A 15,086-nucleotide genomic window follows, 5' to 3' on the forward strand; every position below is an offset into this window, starting at 1 on the left:
GAGCATGAGCGTGTGCACCAAACGAGTGTGAAATCTGAGATTTAGGTCTCCACAGCCAAGAAACATATTGACAGGAAGCACAAATTTCGTCTAATTATGACCCTACCCAAGTCGCCTTGTTTGAAGATGAAAGTTACCTAGAAACACAGGTTGTAACACATACCGGTACATCTAAAAAAAAAAAAAATAATACCAGAGACAGCTTCAAATACAACACGTCACATGCACATTTTTATTAAAGGGAACCTGTCATGTTGAAGACTGTGTCTGAGCTGCAGGTTATAGAGCAGGAGGAGCTGAGCAGATTGATATAGGGAGAAAAATATAGCATAACTTGTAATTTATTGATATAAACCTCTGCTGATTCTGGGCTTCGGAGTCCAGTGTGTGGTCTTACTAAGCGTTTCCTTCCTCGTAGAAGTGATAGCTGTCAAGTAGGACCGCCCTCTGGACTCCTAAACCTAGAATCAGCTGAGATTTAGGGCTCAATGAGACGACCATATCCGTTTTGCGGTCTGCAAATTGTGGATCGGCAAAATATGGATACCGGTCGTGTGTGTTCCGCATTTTGCAGCACCGAAACGGCGATCCCTACAATTCAAATGCCTTTCTTGTCCACAAGCCTTAACACATTCACTACCAAGCCACTTTTCACCTTAAATGCCAGGCCGATTTTTGCAAATCTGACGTGTCACTTTATGTGGTGATAACTTTAAAACGCTTTTACTTATCCAAGCCATTCTGAGACTGTTTTCTTGTCACATATTGTACTTCATGACAGTGGTAAATTTGAGTCAAAATATTTAATTTTTATTTATAAAACAAATACCAAATTTGCCAAATATTGGGAAAAATTAGCAATTTTCTAAATTTCAATTTCTCTGCTTTTAAAACAGATAGTGATACCTCCTAAAATAGCTATTACTTTACATTTCTTATATGTCTACTTCATGTTTGGATCATTTTGTAAATTACATTTTCTTTTTTTGGGACGTTAGAAGGTTTAGAAGCAAATCTTGAAATTTTTCACAATTTTCAAAACCCACTTTTTAAGGACCAGTTCGGGCCTGAAGTCACTTTGTGAGGCTTACATAATAGAAACCACCCATAAATGGCCCCATTTTAGAAACTACACCCCCAAAGTATTCAAAACAGATTTTACAAATTTTCTTAACCCTTTAAAGGAAAATGTAGTCGAAATTTCAGAATTTCACTTTTTTGGCAGATTTTCCATTTTAATAAATTTTTTGCAGCAAGGTTTAACAGACAAACAAAACTCAATATTTATTTCCCCGATTCTGTAGTTTACAGAAACACCCTTCCATATATGGTCGTAAACTGCTGTATGGGCATACGGCAGGGCGCAGAAGGAAAAAAAAAGCCATATGGTTTTTGGAAGGCAGATTTCACTGGGATAATTTTTAGTTGCCATTTCACATTTGAAAACCCCCTGATGCACTCCTACAGTGCATCAGGGGGTTTTCAAATGTGAAATGGCAACTAAAAATTATGGCTGTTTGTTTCGGTTTTACATAATAAAGCATTTCAAAAAAATTTTTTAGTGTCTCCATATTCTGAAAGCCAAAGTTTTTTTTTTTTGGGTAACTGTCTTATGTAGGGGCTCATTTTTGCAGGATGAGATGACGGTTTGATTGGCACTATTTTGGGGTGCATATGACTTTTTGATCGCTTGGTATTACACTTTTTGTGATGTAAGGTGACAATAAAATGGCTTTTCGACACAGTTTTTATTTTATCTTTTTTACGGTGTTCACCTGAGGAGTTAGGTCATGTGGTATTTTTATAGAGCAGGTTGTTACAGACGCGGCAATACCCTTATATGTCTACCTTTTTTTTACATTTAAACACAATAAAAGCATTTTTGAAACAAAAAAAATAAATCATGTTTTAGTGTCTCCATAGTCTGAGAGCCATATTTTTTTTAGCTAATTTTTAACGGGATGATATGGTTAGATTGGTTCTATTTTGGGGGGCATACGTCTTTTTGATCGCTTGGTGTTGCACTTTTAGTGATATAAGGTGACAAAAAAAAATGTTTTTTTCATCAGTTTTTTTTTTTTTTACGGTGTTCATCTGAGGGGTTAGTTTATGTGATATTTTTATAGAGCCGGTCGATACGGACACGGCGATACCCAATAGGTCTACTTTTCTTTTTTTCACAATTTTTTTTTTTACTTTATTTTGGGAAAAGGACGCTTTTTTTTTTTTTTTTTTACTTAAACTTTTATTTTTTGTCCCACTCTAGGACTTCAACTTTTGGGGATCTGATCCCCTTTACAATGCATCACAATACTTCTGTATTGTAATGCATTGGCTGTAAGTGTATTACACACTGTAATACACTTCACCTGTTTGCCTGTGAGATCCAGGGGGCTGGATCTCACAGGCTGTCACAGAAGGCAGCCACAATGCCTAAAGAACGCATCGGGCTGCCTTCCCTGCCATCGGGTCCCCGTCACAGCAGCGAGGGGAACCTAATGGCCACCCCCTCAGGATCCCGCACGTTCAGCGGTCAGTGCTGACCACGGCAGTGCGAGGGTTAATGCAGGTTTTCACGGATGCCGATGCATACAGCAGGGGTCCAGCTATCAGTGACTACCGTCAATGTACGGCGCTGGTATTTGTGTCCCGCATTTCTGCGCCGTACATGTATGGCGCTGGTATCTTACGGGTTAAAGGGAACCTCTCACGTTGAACCCAGTGTCTGAGTTGCAGGCAGCATGTTATAGAATAGGATGAGCTGAGTAGATTGATCTATAGTTTTGTGGGAAAATATTCAGTATAAGTTGTAATTTATGCATTTAAATTCCTGCTCATTCTGGGCTTTGAAGTCCAGGAGGCGGTCCTATCAGTGATGACAGCCTTCCCTCTATGACTGTGTATACAGAGAGCTGTCAATCACTAATAGGACCGCCTCCTGGACTTCTCAGCCCAGAATGAGCAGGAATTTAAATGAATAAAAAGTTTTACTGAATCTTTTTCCATAAAACTATATAATCAATCTGCTCAGCTCCTCCTGCTCTATAACATGCTCCCGCCAATAAGCTGTATGAAGGGAAGGTGCGCGCAGTCTATGGCAAAGCAGCTGTGAACAGGAAGAGAGACGGGAGACAGCACGTGCCGTCTCCTCATGCAGCTGATGGGAGGGGGTGCTGTGTGTCGGACCCCCGCTGATCTGATATTGATGACCTCTGAGGATAGGCTAGCAATATAGGACAGCCCCTCAGGATAGGTCATCAGTATCTGATCGGTAAGGGTCCAACACCCGGGACCCCCGCTGTAGTGCCGCGGCCTTCTCTCAACTGTTCCTAACCCAGTGATGACACGTTCATCAGTCACATGGCCTAGGCGCAGCTCAGCCCCATTGAAGTGAATGGGGCTGAGTCGCTATACAATGTACGGCGCTGTGCTTGGTAAGCACAGCGAAGGCCGCGGCAATGACACAGCGCCGGAGACCTTTCAAATAGCTGATCGGGAAGGGTCTCGGGTGTCGGTCTCCCACCGATCAGATACTGATGATGACCTATCCAGGGGATAGTTCATCAGTATTAAAATCTTTGACATTTTTTGTATTCCAGAAATTTGAAAAGGACAACATGGCTGTGAAAATGCGATTTATTTACAATGCTATGAACAGTACAGTTTACATAAAAGAACTGGCTTCAAGTAATTCTCTCTCCCACTGATGCAATGCAGGGGCAAATACTTGTCTAATTAAAGGGGTTCTCCAGGCTATAGATATTGATGACCTATTCTCAGGGTAGGTCGTCAGTATTAGATCGGTGGGGTCCGACACCCGGCATGGAAACAGAAGGCTCCATACACTGTGTAGTCTCCGGGGTCAGTGTACTGAATGAGAGCTGAGCTGGAGTAACCCCGTCACGACCACTACTCTGTGTATGGACCTTCTGCCTCCAGCTCCGTTAACTGTCCTGAGAATAGGTCATCAATATCTGCAGCCTGGAGAACCCCTTTAAAGCATTGGTAGTCATAAGTCACCTGATTGGCTTTTAATTGCAAAAATAATTTAAAAAAACAAAACAAAAAGAAATAATTAAAAATCTATTTAAATTAGAAAGCACTGATTGGCTAAAATCCCGCCAACAGATTTATTTGATTTATAGTACACGTTTACTTTGAAATAGAATTTAGGGGAGAAAGGAGGGAGTACAGGATTGTGCTTCGCTGGCAAAGGCTCGCTAACTAGATTTGAAAACCTTATAGTCAATGCAAAAGAATCCTTAAGTATAAAATAAAACCATTCCTAAACCAACATGTCCATGTGTGCGGTAGTCCAAAGTGTGGCCCATCGGCTGATAGTGTGCTATGGACATGTGCGGAGTCCTTCCATCACGTCCTTGTCATGTTGTCACTTGTAGGCAATTTCTCTATTTCCTAAAGGTGAAAACATCAAGTGATTTGTGTTTTTTCTTGCTTTTTTTGGGCGTCATTGGAATAGGTTCTTCTACAGTTCCTCCGTACAAACAGCTTTCGGAGTCCGGGTGTTCACCGGTACATTCTATGGCCGGTATATAGCCACTGTCCCACATACCGGGGCCACACAACTTACATAAGTCATGGAGGCTGCAGGGAATTTTGGGCGAGAGCCGAAATTGATAAAGTAGACTTCTTGCCTGAGTACAACAATAAAAAATATATATAAAAAAACAAATCAAAAGTACAGCAGGAAATGATTTATAAGTTTAAATTAGTATAACTGGTTACATAAATGAATGCCAATTTACAATGAGTAATTTAAAGGGGTTTTCCCAGGATTTTACTAGGTTGTCATCAGTATCTGATCGACACCAATCAGCTGCTTGAGAATGTAGAGGCTCTCCTGTGAGCGCCGTGGCCTTCTCCGTGCTTACCAAGCACGGCGCCATACAGCGGCTGTGCTTGGTATTGCAGCTCAGCTCTATACACTGCAATGGGGCTGAGTGGGATACCAAGCACAGCTGCTATACAATGTACGTCGCTGTGCTTGGTGAGAACAGCGAACGCAGCGGCGATTCAGACAGCTGATCGGCGGGGGTCCCGGGTGTCAGACCGCCACTGATCAGATACTGATGACCAATCCTGAGGATAGGTCATCAGCAGGAAAATTCTGGAAAACCCCTTTAAGACTATATGGGGTTGTGTCACAAAACATATTCTACTTTTTTCAAACCAGCACCTGGATCTGAATACTTTTGTAACTGCATGTAATTAATAATTTAGTATAGCTGCGGAGCTATTCAATAAAATGTATTTGTATAGCGCCACCTGCTGTTTCTTCTTTGTGCTCAGTTTAAATCTTCAATTGCCAGCAACCATATATTCTGTTAGAAGCTGTGGCAGTTACAGGGAGAGAGCTGCAGCAGAAAGGGCACGCCCCTCGGCTGCCAGGCTGAAGATAATCTAGCAGAGCAATTGGAGCAGTAAATGTGGAGATCTCTGGATCCATGTGAAGTAAAGGGCAGTATCAGAACTGGAGCTGCAGGGGATCGGTCAGGTGTCAGTTGTTAAAAAAAATAATTTTGGAACCCATTCTGAGCCCACTGCCCCAATTTTCTTTTCCTTGCTGGAAATCCCCTTTAATAATTAAAGGGGATTTCTGAGATTTTGATAGGTCATCAGTATCTGATCGGTGGGACCCCCGCCGATCAGGGTGCTCCATGTGAGTCCCACGGCCTTCTACGCGTTCAACATGCACGGGGCCGTACATTGCATAGCGGCTGTGCTTGGTATCGCCCTCAGCATCACTGAAGTGAATGAGGCAGAGTTCAATACCAAGCACAGCCGCTATACAATTTATGGCGCCGTGCTTGGTGAGCACGGAGAAGGCCGCGGCGCTCACAGGAGGACCAGTGTCTTCTCAAACAGCTGATCGGTGGGGGTCCCGGGTGTCGGGAGGAAAGGTCTTCAGTATCAAAATCTCAGAAACCCCCTTTAAAGGAGATGCAAAGTATAGTGCTTCATGGCCAAGATCTCCTCACCTTCTTGAGGACCAGCTCTCCATTCATGTGCATAGCCAAGTTACTGAAATGCAGCAGCATCTGGTCCGTCGGCAGCTGCTGCTCAATGACATCCTCGCCGTAAAGAACAATGATGGCGACGCACAGAAACAGGTGGAAGTAATCTGTCTGATGGAGAAAGGCACAAAATCACTTGATGCTCTAAAACATCCACCTATGTGTAAGAACTGTACTACTACACCCATAATCCACGTCATGTGAGAATGTCCACATCCCAGACAACCCAATTGTATAGGAACAAGGAAGGAGGATATACAAGATTTATAGAAAGTGCATATTTATTGATTTTGCTTGCTGATATGGCGCTTACATAATCTGCAGCGCTGTACAGAGACGGTCATCACTCACACTGGTCCTGGTCTCAATTGGGGATCACAATCTAAATCTAAAACCTAGGACCCTGGTGTTGCAAGGCACCAGTGCTAACCACTGAGCCAGCAATTATCCAAGTCATCTATTCCTATCATCATCCTAATCATGATTACCATGGTCTTCCCCAATGCATTTCCTTGGATGACCACGGTCAAGTGTGCGAGTGGGAATTTACCATATTGCCATCATTCTAATAGAATAAGGCTGTAGTGTTTTGCGGTCTGCAAATTGCGGATTTGCAAAACGCAGATACCGGCCCGTGTACCTTCCGCAATTAGCGGACCGCACATGTTCGACCCTTTAATTAGGCATTGAGACAAGACTCGGATATTAAATAAGCCAGCATCACATCTGCAGACAGCTGTTTTGCCCCCTCGTCGTGTTGATTGACAGGGCCAGCCGGGATCTCCTCCTCCGGCCAGCCCTGTCGGCATTTCAAAAATCGCGCGCCTGTGTTCATTCGGCGCAGGCGCTCTCAGATGAGGAGGCTCGTCTCCTCAGAACTCCCTCAGTGTGCCTGCGCCGATGACATCACCGAAATAGAAGACGTCATCGGCGCAGGCGCACTGAGGGAGTTCTGAGGAGACGAGCCTCCTCATCTCAGAGCGCCTGCGCCGAATGAACACAGGCGCGCGATTTTTGAAATGCCGACAGGGCTGGCTGGAGGAGGAGATCCCGGCTGGCCCTGTCAATCAACACGACGAGGGGGCGGTTTTCTGCAGCAGCTACCAGCAAGTAGCCGCCCTACTTGCTGGTAGAGACCGAATTTACATATTATAAAACTTCGTTTTTGGAAGAAACTGCTGGATCAAAGTAAGTAACACCATTATATTTTCATATATCGCAATATAACTAATTTAACTAGCCCAAAAAAAAAAAAATCACTTTAGTGGGGTGACAGAAGCCCTTTAAAGGGTCAAATATTGACTTCTAGGATAGCTGCCCTACATCTGGTGGTTTCAGAGCCAGAGCTTGTTATGAGCTCATTTGCTTCCCTTTCTTCCCAGAATTCCTGAGGAGCATGTGTGGCCTATAAGCCTCCTCATGCCCATTAATGCGCTCTCTCCCCAAAGAGAGATTGTATCCTCAAATTAAATAGGAAATAGCTTGATAAGAGAAGATTTAACAAAACTTGTAATTTGTTCATTTAAAGTGTAGCTGACATTTATTTTTACATAGATTTATGGAAAAACAATTCAGCAAATCTTGTAATTTAGGGTACTTTCACACTAGCGTTTTTCTTTTCCGGCGCTGAGTTCCGTCCTAAGGGGTCTATACCGGAAAAGAACTGATCAGTTTTATCCCCATGCATTCTGAATGGAGAGTAATCCGTTCATGATGCATCAGGATGTCTTCAGTTCAGTCGTTTTGACTGATCAGGCAAAAGAGAAAACCATAGCATGCTACGGTTTTATCTCCGGCCAAAAAAACTGAAGACTTGCCTGAATGCCGGATCCGGCATTTTTTCCCATAGGAATTTATTAGTGCCGGATCCGCCCTTCCGGTATGCGCATGCGCAGACTGAAAAAAAAGGGGAAAAAAATAAATGCCGGATCCGTTTTGCCGGATGACACCGGAAAGACGGATCCGGCATTTCAATGCATTTTTTCGACTGATCAGGCATTTTTAAGACTGATAAGGATCCTGATCAGTCTTACTAATGCCATCAGTTGGCATACGGTTTGCCTGATCCGGCAGGAAGTTCCAGCGACGGAACTGCTTGCCGGATCTCTCTGCCGCAAGTGTGAAAGTAGCCTTAGTTCTAGAGTTGAGGAAAGCGAGCTTTGGAGGGTTCATCCAAAGTCACTTCGTTCAAAACTTCAGAATACTACTGTCCGGAGATCCGTCTCCATACAGTATTAGAATGTATGGGCTCCGATTCGCAAAGTCGCGCGTGACTTCGTTGAATAACCTCGGTAAGTGATTTTTAAAGTGGAAAACCACTTTAAAACCGAACTCTGCTTTGGTTCTAAGGTACCAGTCGAAACTGAAGCAGAGTTCGGGTTTTAAGTTTTAAAAGTGGTTTTCCACTTCGCGAATAACTGACTTCGGCTCATCGGAGCCCATACATTCTAATACTGTACGGAGACTGATGATCCGTACAGTATGATTCCGAAGTTTTGAACGAAGCACCTTCGGATGAACCTCGTTTCGCTCAACACCATTTAGTTCATATAAAGCTCTGCTTATTCTGTCCTTAGGAGTCATGTGGGCGGTCCACTCATTGATTCACAGGCATCCCTGAATGATTAATCATGTTAGCTGTCACTGATAGGACCGCCCACATGACTCCTAAGCAGAGATTTAAAGTGTGACTGCCATTTATTTTTTTTTTGCTTCTAAGGACTTATGCACATGAATGTATTTTTTTTCCGTGTCTGCTCCTTTTTTTTTTTTTGGCCTGTATGAGGGACCATTCACTTCAATGGGTCCGCAAAAAAAATATAGAAATGTGTCCGTATGTCTGTATGGCCGTTCTGCCAAAAAAAAGAGAACATGTCCTAATATGGTTTGCATTACGGACAAGGATAGCACTGTTCTATTAGGGGCTGGCCCTTCTGTTCTGCAACATGCGGAATGCACACAGCTGGTATCTGTTTTTTTGCGCAAAACATCCAACGGTCGTGTGCATGAGCCCTAATGTGTAGGGACAGTGATAAGGAACATTTTTCTAATACACTTTAGAAAATCTGTACATTTATATGAGAAAACCTGCCCTCAAATGTCCCTTGCAGTGCTCTCTAAATAAGTGTTGCTAAGGCATGTCCGTCTACACAGTACAGAACAGCGTTCACTGTGAAGATGGCCGGGGTTAATTCTTTTTCCCTCCCTGCTAGCTCCTATCTATTACAAGAAATTCACATATGCACTATGCATATATATATTGGCTCTGCCCTCCTGCTACACTGACACTGATCAGCAATAATTCTGTATCCCTGGAGCGCTGAGTAATTAAGCAGCTACCAGGAGACGCAGGGCGGATCGTGCAGTCAGCACTGGCTATAGAGCAGGAGAGACAGGGAGTCGTTGATTTACAATATATACTGTCCCTATAGAGAGCGCTGCTAAGGGACATTTCAGCGTAAGTTCTCTCATATAAATGTACAAGTTCTCTAAATAAAGTGCATTAGAAAAATGTTCCCATCACTGTCCCTACACATTAGAAGGAAAAAATAAAATGGCATTTACACTTTAAATCTCCCCTTAGAAATCATGTAGGTGGTCCTATCATACTATACAGGGAAGGCGGTCAATCAACGAGTAGGACCACCCACGTGACTCCTAAGGACAGAATAAGCAGAAATTTATATGACTGATATTACAAGTTTTGCTGAACCTTTTTCCATTAATCTACATATTGATCTGCTCCGCTCCTCCTGCAGATTGCAGTAGAAGTAAGAGGTTTTCATAGGAAACACAGTTATGAGTAGTACCTGATAATGCGCCCAACATGATTCCCACATCCTTAGGGCATCAGAATCCGAAAATTCTCTTTTGAAACAAAGCAGGATCCATCGGTGGCAAAACAGCATCTGGAGGCCGTCTTCTCCCAGAGAGAGCAGGTGTTTGTAGAAACGCGGGTGCGTGAGTCGAAGTAACTCACGGAGATACATCTGAAATACATAGATAATAAGGCAATTTGCTTGATTTACAATAAGTTTCCCCAAACCTGGTTAAAATAGTCTGCATTAAAGATATTCTATGGTTTTGTATCTACAGCGCTCATGCAAACCTATGTGCTCATTTAGACGGCCGTAGTGTTTTGCGGTCCGCAAAACACGGATACCGGCTGTGTGTATGCCGCATTTTGCAGACCACACATGGCCGGCCCTCGGATAGAAATGACTATTCTTGTCCGCAATTGCGGACAAGAATAGAACTTGCTCTATCTTTCTTGCGAGGACTTTTGTGGCCCCATTGAAATGAATTTGTCCGCACCCGTTCCGCAAAATTGTCGTCTGAATGAGGCCTTGGTGTATGTTTTCATCTGCACTGATGCGGATTTAGGGACCTGAGCTGTCACAGGAGGTTAAAAATAAAAGGGTGATACAGTCCCTTTAACAGCTGAGGAGCAGGAGGCCATAGCGACATGCGGAGGGACGGAGCAGAGAATACAATGGACATTTACAGACATGCCATAAAGATGTGCATAGGCCTTTAAAAAAGGGTTGTAACTGTGTTGCAGAAGAGGTAATAGGTAGCCGTGCTTGCGTGTTGGTCTCGCCATTGGAGTCTATTGAAGATGCTCAGTTCTAGTTGTCAATGAAGAGCTTAGTGTACAAGCATGGCTGGCTCTTCATTGACGTTAATGGGGAAGCGGCTGCCTGGAACCCGTGAATGGGGATCATTGGACCACCAGAGGCACGGATCTCCAACCCTTAAAATAGACTCTTCAATGTCTCTGTACAGAGCGATCCGTAGCTCACGGATCGTGTATCTAGGACATGCGTTGTAATCACGCTCACACAGTCAAGTCATGTACTATCATGAACCAAGGGGCACTTACTAATTGCTTTTCCATGTCCTCGTCGCAGGGCGAGCTGATAAAAATAGTATTCTGCATGAGGCCAACAAAGCACCAGAAGGTGTCAGACTCGTCCAGCACTTCTGTCAGCAGTGGGGCGACCAGGTCCGACATTCCTTGGGAGTAGCCCACCCCAGGGCAGTATACAGCGTAATTCAACAAGATCCTCCTAGGGAAGAACAATCGCTGCAGTCATTAGAATGGAAAGACCCAAGGAAACATAACCAACAGGCCTGTGAATGTACCATATATATTATATGAAGAGTGCTCGCTATGGAGCGCTCTCCTCTTGAATACACCATTATACACCTATAGGAAGAAATATTATTATTTTGGTAATGGGTTACCTCATGGCCTCCACATTGGGATTATCCTCTCCTCGAAAAAACTGATTGCTACGATCCGTTCTCACAACGTCCTTGTCCACAGTAAACTGAACATTCCTCCAGAAAGCTTTCTGGGCATCAGGACTCATGGAAAGTCTGAAGATTAAGAAACAAAAAGGTGAATAAAAATGACTGACCACGTCTATCCACCATATTTTTGCTCCATAAGACACTCTTATGGGGGAAAATGTCAGTGCGTCTTATGGAGTAAATACGAATTATGGAAGCACTTTGAGAGCGGTGAAGACAGTGCTCCTGATGCTGTCTTTACTCACCGCTCCCTGGTATTCGGCTGAATCCAGATTGCATAACGAGTCAGTACATGGTGCGCGTAAGTACCCACTATGACCTGAGGAGTGGGGCTCTGATCCCAGGTCTGCTGAAAGGAGTGGGGCTCTGATCCCAGGTCTGCTGAAAGGAGTGGGGCTCTGATCCCAGGTCTGCTGAAAGGAGTGGGGCTCTGATCCCAGGTCTGCTGAAAGGAGTGGGGCTCTGATCCCAGGTCTGCTGAAAGGAGTGGGGCTCTGATCCCAGGTCTGCTGAAAGGAGTGGGGCTCTGATCCCAGGTCTGCTGAAAGGAGTGGGGCTCTGATCCCAGGTCTGCTGAAAGGAGTGGGGCTCTGATCCCAGGTCTGCTGAAAGGAGTGGGGCTCTGATCCCAGGTCTGCTGAAAGGAGTGGGGCTCTGATCCCAGGTCTGCTGAAAGGAGTGGGGCTCTGATCCCAGGTCTGCTGAAAGGAGTGGGGCTCTGATCCCAGGTCTGCTGAAAGGAGTGGGGCTCTGATCCCAGGTCTGCTGAAAGGAGTGGGGCTCTGATCCCAGGTCTGCTGAAAGGAGTGGGGCTCTGATCCCAGGTCTGCTGAAAGGAGTGGGGCTCTGATCCCAGGTCTGCTGAAAGGAGTGGGGCTCTGATCCCAGGTCTGCTGAAAGGAGTGGGGCTCTGATCCCAGGTCTGCTGAAAGGAGTGGGGCTCTGATCCCAGGTCTGCTGAAAGGAGTGGGGCTCTGATCCCAGGTCTGCTGAGGAGTGGGGCTCTGATCCGAGGTCTGCTGAAAAATATTGTTTTCCGATTTTCCTCCTATATAACCTGCGTGTGTCTTATGGTCAGGTGCGCCTTTTAGCGAAAAATGTGGTACACACTAAAACATTGGCTATTTTCATGCTACTTACTAGAGAATTTGGATTATTTTCTACTCTTATCCTACGTAATGTATAGTAACAGCATGATTCCCATGTATACCTTTTATTCTGGATCTGGGCATATTCCTCTCTTCTCTGAACCCGCAGAGCTTCACGTTCCTCTGAAGCAGATTCCCAGCTATAATATCCAAAAAGAAATGGCCACACTTCCCCTCGAAGGGATGGTTCAATGCCACCGAAGAAAATGGCCTAGAACAGAATAAATGAAGGGGAGGCATAAATCCGTCACGGTGACATGTACACTTTTCAGTAAGCATACATTTGCATCTCTGATAGTCACCATAGCCTTTAACTGATCCAATGTATGCCAAAAGAGTGAAAGATGATGCAGAAAGATAGAGGAAATGAAACAAAGAAAAGGAAACTTTAGAAGCACCAAAATATTATAATATATAAATTACAAAAAGTGGGCAGCACTCCAAATTTGTGGAACAATGAAGAAAACTTGATTCACCCATGTGGCAAGGCAACGTTTCGGCTCAATACCAGAGCCTTTTTTTTTGAGCCGAAACGTTGCCTTGCCACATGGGTGAATAAAGTTTTCTTCATTGTTCCACAAATTTCGAGCGCTGCCCGCTTTTTGTGCCCTGCATATGCATATTGGGTGAGCTTATTCCCATTGGGCCTTGCACCCATTTTTTTATTCTTTGGTCGGTGCTGCATATATATATATATATATATATATATATATATATATATATATATAATGAAGCAAAAGAAGGCAGCACTCCAGATGATAATGAAAAAGTGGACGGTTTATTCACTCATCAGCAACGTTTCAGCTCTCTCTATGGAGCCTTTTTCCAGCTGAGTAACATGTGCAAAATTACAAATATATATAGTGCAAGTGATTACCAGGTTACAAATTGATACATCATATAATAAAGTGCAAATGCATACATATTACAGTCACATTACAAGTATAATCGGTGTGTCATGATGATTCAGTGTAGCAGCGATGCAGACATAATCATAAAAAATTCATAATATAGTGAATGTGATGTAGAATCACCAAAATATCATAATTGCCAATCAAATGTGGAAGTGAACAAGAGTGTTGAACATAATATAACAATCAAAAAGATTAAAAACCTTTGAATGAATCACTTTCGGCTGACCAGGCATGGTAGGAACTGTTGGCGTCCGGAAAAGAGAACGGCGCATGCGCCACTTCAACCGCTATCGCGAGATTCACAGAAGTAATGTGTGGTAAACCAACCCCATCAAAGATGGCCACTTTGAAACAATGCTTTAGGGCGCATGCGCATACCAATGCTAACGCCCATATAGATTTGACAGACACTGGTACAGTGTCTGAGCGCCGCAGTATATAGCAGAAACGGCTGATCCATTCATCAGGGACCGGCGAGTCAACGTTGGTCACCAATGGGATATCTGTATCAGTAGGATGATGCGGTGGTCACACCGCTAACATCCCGCTGTCCAGAATACCAGCAAATCCGCTCCATGTCCCTTACAGCCACATAGTAGACAGAGTCCACTTTAAATCGGCTGAAGGGACACAGACAAAACTGCATCGGGGCTCATAATACACGTTTATTTGTATTAAATAAGTCAGCAACCCCCGTTTGTGTAGGTGTCACCCAAGTCCCAAGAGGGGCTGGAGTCACACCACCACACAGACAGGTGCTGACAGTAAACATTGATTAAACATATTACAAAATCATGAGAAGGGGGATCGCCAACAGGTTCCTCCAGGCTTCGCCATGTGTGAACATTCATACTTTATGCTTCAAAATAATTTCCTATAAAAAAGAGAGAAAAAATATTTAATATTTAATATATGGCACATGTTGTTTTCCATATACGCCATCGAACTGAGAGAGAACACACATGAATCTAATGACTAGACAACCCTGAACTCCACATCTAAACCCTGTGGCCTTAAAGTGCCAAGTGTGTAGATCCAGTAAAGCTCACGCTTTTTCAATAGTTTTATTCGATCCCCACCTCGCCTTGAGGGAGATATTTGCTCCAAGATTCTAAAACGTAAGTCATCTTGTGTGTATTTAGCTTCAGTGAAGTGTTTAGACACTGGGAGATCCATTTTTTGTTTTCTAATTGAATACCGGTGTTGGTTGAGACGGGTTTTGACGTCCCATGTGGTCTCACCAATATATAGCAGACCACAGGGGCACACCAACAAATAAACAACATAAGACGAATCACATGTTAGATATTGTCTGATCTTGACCCTGTGACCCAAAGTAGGGTGCACAAAAGAGTCTGCTCTCAGCATTAATTTACAATTGATGCAATTGTAACAAGGATAACAGCCTTTACGTGTAGAGCCAAAATAGCTCTCGCACGTCTCCCTTGTTGAGCCAATGTCTGACTTCACCAGTCTATCACCTAAGTTAGGGCTACGTCGGTATGAGCATAGGGGTGGCGATTTAAACTCCTGCACTTTCTCAAAATTGCTAGTGAGAATTCGCCAATGTTTTTTGATTATGGCAGCAATCCTACCACTATTTGTACTGAATTCTGATACAAAGGGGATTCTAGCCTGGGGGGACTTGTGTTCACCTAGGCCCTCTCTAATAG

The 15,086-nt window shown here is 43.8% G+C and overlaps 1 protein-coding gene across 2 annotated transcripts in view; it reads right to left on the minus strand.

Annotated features, from left to right (window-relative positions):
* Window positions 1-3,621: 3,621 nt before the first annotated feature.
* The window catches only part of TBC1D16 (TBC1 domain family member 16), a 46,334-nt gene continuing 34,869 nt past the window's right edge, over window positions 3,622-15,086 (minus strand). For both annotated transcript variants that reach the window (XM_040435122.1, XM_040435121.1), the window contains exons 7-12: window positions 12,562-12,710; window positions 11,283-11,417; window positions 10,918-11,104; window positions 9,845-10,024; window positions 6,000-6,146; window positions 3,622-4,655 (exon numbers count right to left, since the gene is read on the minus strand). In XM_040435122.1, the coding sequence (XP_040291056.1) occupies window positions 4,410-4,655; window positions 6,000-6,146; window positions 9,845-10,024; window positions 10,918-11,104; window positions 11,283-11,417; window positions 12,562-12,710 (1,044 nt within the window). In that variant the 3' untranslated portion in view covers window positions 3,622-4,409. The remainder of the gene's footprint in view (window positions 4,656-5,999; window positions 6,147-9,844; window positions 10,025-10,917; window positions 11,105-11,282; window positions 11,418-12,561; window positions 12,711-15,086) is intronic.

The sequence above is a fragment of the Bufo bufo genome, chromosome 6 (assembly GCF_905171765.1).
Source record: "Bufo bufo chromosome 6, aBufBuf1.1, whole genome shotgun sequence".
Lineage (NCBI taxonomy): Eukaryota > Metazoa > Chordata > Amphibia > Anura > Bufonidae > Bufo > Bufo bufo.